General features: G+C 58.4%; 1 protein-coding gene across 1 annotated transcript in view; it reads left to right on the top strand.

Annotated features, from left to right (window-relative positions):
• Window positions 1-4,016, top strand: part of OLFM1 (olfactomedin 1) — a 24,339-nt gene extending 20,323 nt beyond the window's left edge. The window contains exon 5 of the mRNA XM_010852690.1: window positions 2,322-4,016. Within this exon, the coding sequence (XP_010850992.1) occupies window positions 2,322-2,996 (675 nt within the window). The 3' untranslated portion in view covers window positions 2,997-4,016. The remainder of the gene's footprint in view (window positions 1-2,321) is intronic.
• The last annotated feature ends 897 nt before the right edge of the window (window positions 4,017-4,913 follow it).

Here is a 4,913-nt window from a genome sequence, read left to right as displayed (position 1 = left end):
GGGACGCAGGACAGGCGGGGATGCAGGACAGGCCGGGGGACGCGGGACGGGCGGGGGGACGCAGGACGGGCAGAGGAGGACAAGGCATCTGAGGTGAGACCGCAGTGAATGCAGAGGACTGCAGAGGGGCACCTGCTGCCATCAGGGCCTTTGGGGGCCGTGATGAGCTTCTCTTTCCGCACAGAGGGGCTCACAGTGGCTTCAGCCCGTCAGGCCGAGAGCTGGCTGGCAAGCATCTGGTGCCTGTGCTAACTCTCCCTCCCGCCCTCAGCTGCATCTGCCCAGTCCTGGGCCCTGTGTCCAGAGGGCCAGCTGATTGGAGGAAAGGGCCTTTCAGTCAGTTCAGTCCTCAGTCATGTCTGACTCTTTGTGACCCCGTGGACTGCAACACGCCAGGCCTCCCTGTCCACCACCAACTCCCAGAGTTTACTCAGACTCGTATCCATTGAGTCGGTGATGCCATCCAACCATCTCATCCTCTGTCGTCCCCTTCTCCTCCTGCCCTCAATCTTTACCAGCATCAGGGTCTTTTCAAATGAGTCAGCTCTTTGCAGCAGGTGGCCAAAGTATTGGAGTTTCAGCTTCAGCATCAGTCCTTCCAATGAATATTCAGGACTGATCTCCTTTAAGATGGACCAGTTGGATCTCCTTGCAGTCCAAGGGACTCTCAAGAGTCTTCTCCAACACCACAGTTCAAAAGCATCAATTCTTTGGCACTCAGCTTTCTTTATAGTTTAAAAGTCCTTAAAACTTGGATGCTGACTTCACCCAGCTCTGCCCACAGGACAGAGGTCCAGGGACGCATGAACCCAATCAGGTCCCACACCACTCATGGGGGTAGCAGAGAAGGGAGTATCTTCAAAGAGCTGTGAAGGGGGGCTAGGAGAAGGTGCAGAGGGGGCTGTCACTGGAGCTCAGTCTTGAGAGAAGCAGTGAGCTCCCCGTCTGAGAGGCAACCCTCTCAGAGGCACCTCTGAGAGGAGGTGCGGTGTGAGAGGAGCACCCACCTGTCATCTGTGCAATTCTGGCGCCCTCTCGGACCCCCACCCAGCCCCGCGTGCCCTCTAACCCACAGCACTGAGAGCTGCTCCTACAGACCAAAGACAATGAACAGCCTCAGATGAGACCCAGCTCTGTGTGTATTTGAATCTTGATAAAAACAGAAAGCACATCTGTCTCTAAGCATTGAATGGGTGTCTCAGGAGCAAGGGTGTGTTTTTTTGTTGTTTTTTTAAATTTTTAACGCATGTGTAAAACCACGTCTGAAAGCTCCCCCATCCTTAATCTCTGCTGCAGCCAGCAGAGCCCTTGACGGATAAAGCAGCTGTCTTATTGCCAGACAGATGCACCGGGAATGGCATTAGCCTGGCAGATTTTCCTCTGACTAACTGCATTGCTTTCTAATTTGCTCCCAGATTGGTTGAAAATGACTAAAGCGTTTTGTACAAAGTCTAGACATTTTTCGAGTCAACTGGCGTTTAAGCAATCATGGGAGAGCTCTTCCTCTGTAACCCCTAACTTGGGCCTCGTTGGGGTGCTGTCGTGGTTGGATTGCGTTCAGAGCCCAGGGAAGCCCAGATTCCTCAGGGCTCTTGCCTGGGACTGGGCGTGACTATACACACAGCATCCCTTCTGCCAAATTAATGACGTTCCCCCACCGGGCCGGTGAGTCTGTCCGGCCCGCTGTGAGGGCCGGCACGGAAGGAGAGGCCTGACGCACGTGCCCCCAGGGTGCCCAGCGTCGCCCTTCCTGGTGACCTTGAGAGTGGTCAGCCTCACCGACTGGCCGGTGCTGCGGGCACGCGTCCTCGTGCGGGCCCAGGCGGCTGTGCCCTCGGCCCAGCATCCTGTGGAGGGCGATGTCCTGCGCTGATGGGGGCCAGCCTTCCCAGAGGAGGCAGACCACCTGCTGTGCACCCTCGCCCGGGAGAACAGGGAGCAGGCAGATGGCCCGCTAACCCACAGCCTGGGGGCACCCAGACGGACGCTCTCGGGGGCCTGTAGTGGGTTCTGCCACCACCCGCCTAATAGGAACAGCAGAGGATGCCTGCCGGCCATGCACACAGCCAGGCTGTGGGTCCCACATCCGTACTCACAGTGTCCTTCCCCAGACTGGACGCTCCTTCCCTATGGGGAGGCGGCCCCTGCGAAAGGACCCCGTGGGTGTGGAGGAGGGACGTGACCTCGTTTAGTCTGCTCTCTCTCTTCCAACTCCCGCCCTGGGCGCCGAGTCACCAGAGCCCCAGTCTGGGAGGCGGTGCCTTCCCGGGGTGGAGGGACCCCCTCCTTCAGCACCACTGACGGGTCTGCTGTCCCCGCAGGTCTGGTACATGGATGGCTACCACAACAACCGCTTCGTCCGCGAGTACAAATCCATGCTGGACTTCATGACCACGGACAACTTCACGTCCCACCGCCTCCCACACCCCTGGTCTGGCACAGGGCAGGTGGTGTACAACGGCTCCATCTACTTCAACAAGTTCCAGAGTCACATCGTCATCCGGTTCGACCTGAAGACAGAGACCATCCTCAAGACGCGCAGCCTGGACTACGCCGGCTACAACAACATGTACCACTACGCCTGGGGCGGCCACTCGGACATCGACCTCATGGTGGACGAGAACGGGCTGTGGGCCGTCTACGCCACCAACCAGAACGCCGGCAACATCGTCATCAGCAGGCTGGACCCGGTGTCCCTGCAGGTCCTGCAGACCTGGAACACCAGCTACCCAAAGCGCAGCGCCGGCGAGGCCTTCATCATCTGCGGGACGCTCTACGTCACCAACGGCTACTCGGGTGGCACCAAGGTTCACTACGCCTACCAGACCAACGCCTCCACCTACGAGTACATCGACATCCCCTTCCAGAACAAGTACTCGCACATCTCCATGCTGGACTACAACCCCAAGGACCGCGCGCTGTACGCCTGGAACAACGGCCACCAGATCCTCTACAACGTCACCCTCTTCCACGTCATCCGGTCTGACGAGCTGTAGTGCCCGCCCCGGCCCCCGGGGGGCCGAGGCTCCGCATCCTCACCCGCCTGGAAACTCCTGTGGAACAGCTGCCAGGGTAACGTGGGTGAGATGAACAAGGCTCGTTTTGAAAACTCATCAGCAGTGTGGACTCTGCGTCTCGGGGGTGGGGAGGGGCTGGGGAGGCGTTGCCCCCACATTTCTCCAGCTCCAGCCGGAGGGCGCCCGATGTGGGAAGAAGCCCCCATATTAACGGCTGGAACCACAGCCCCAGGGCTCCCCGGTTGCCCCACCCGGTCCCCCTTTCTGGTCAATATACTCAAGACATAAGGCGATGACTGTTGGCCAGCTCTCACCGAGAACAACCTACTGTTAGGATAGCATGGACTTGTCCGTAGATTGTGGTCAGCCTGATGGACGTGAGTGTCGTGTCTCATTGAAGCGCCCCCCACCCCCGTCCGGGCTGTGCTCGGCGACAGCGGGGCAACGTAGGCTTGTGTAGCTGCATCTCATCACCACCGCCGTCCTCAGCCGTGTGTCGTGTCTTAGATGAACCGTGCTGAGACTCCGAGAAGCCCGTGGACCCACGCCTAGTGCCCCAGAGCGGCGGCCGGCGCGCGTGGACCCCCGCTGTCCGGACCCCGAACCCCGTAGCCCCATCGTGCAGTGTCCGTCTGTTGCTCCCTTGAGGTGGTGACGTATCTCTTTAGCTGATGCCATGAATGTTGTAAATGCAGTGCCGTAGTTTGGATTAATAAGTGGATGGTTTTTTGTTTCTCAAAAGAAAAAAAAAACACACATCAGTGTTCTCCCTAGTAGAGATGATCGAGGTTGATAATCATTAAAGGAAATACCCTCTTCTCGTTAAATTATCTTAAATAGTGTAACCACGGAGAAGGGCTCCTCTCGGGAAACTCTGGTTTCCAAAGGGAAAGAAATGCTCCTGTGGGCAGCAGTGTGCGGAAAGTACATTTTTTAAGTAAAAAAGAGGGAAACTTTGTACTATCCGATTAAGGAACAATAAAAATATTAGGAGATGTGTTTGCTTCATTTGTCATTTCGGAAGGGTTTTGAGGCCGGGTTCCAGTACGAGTGTCCCTCTCGGGGGAGGAGGTCAGGGCGTGGCTGGGACACAAGGCCCACGGGATCTCTCGGCATCTGGCCCCCCCTAGAGGTCGGAATTCAAGAATCGCCCTGGAGGTCCCTGCCCCTGACCCCTGTCTCAGTCCAAGGACAGCCCCACTGGGAGTCCCACCCACTCCATCCAGACAGGCTCTTCCAAGCCGCCACTAGAAGGAACTTGGGACAGACACCCACTTCCAACGTGGCGGGGGGCGTCTGCAAAGACCCTGCCGAGAAGTGGGCAAAGGTGAAGCCAGGCCCTCTCTGGCCAGTTAGCTTGCTAGGAGGATGGGGGGTCCAGGAGACGAGTGGCCAGCCCCACCTGCACTCCCCTGAGACAGAGACCCTCACGCCTCAGGGGAGCCCAGGTCACGTGGCCAGGCCTGTAGCTGCCAGGTCGGGCCCCGTTTCTGAGGGGACCCTGAGGTCTGCACAGGACAGGGGCGTTCTGCAGTGCCCTGGGGATTCACGTGGCCAGAGGAGGCGCGTGCTGCCTGCGTGCCGAGCCGCTTCAGGCGTGTCTGACTCTGCAACCCCACAGACTGTAGCTCCTCCATCCCTGGGATGCTCCAGGCAAAAACACTGGAGGGGGTTGCCATGCCCTCCTCCAGGGGATCTTCCGACCCAGGGATGGAACCCAGGTCTCTTACATCTCCTGCACTGGCAGGCCACCTGAACGGTCCACAGAAGACATGGGTCAAAGGAACTCCCTTTCACAAGACAGAGTTCAGGGCGGCCTTCGCACTAGAGGTCAAGGCAGGGGTGGCCTTCCATCCCGGCCCCCGCCCTCTGCTCTGCTCGAAGCCGTGGCCTCCT

The sequence above is a fragment of the Bison bison genome, unplaced genomic scaffold (genome assembly GCF_000754665.1).
Source record: "Bison bison bison isolate TAMUID 2011002044 unplaced genomic scaffold, Bison_UMD1.0 scf7180017852444, whole genome shotgun sequence".
NCBI classification, from domain to species: domain Eukaryota; kingdom Metazoa; phylum Chordata; class Mammalia; order Artiodactyla; family Bovidae; genus Bison; species Bison bison.
This window is presented reverse-complemented; position numbering and strand designations above follow the sequence as displayed.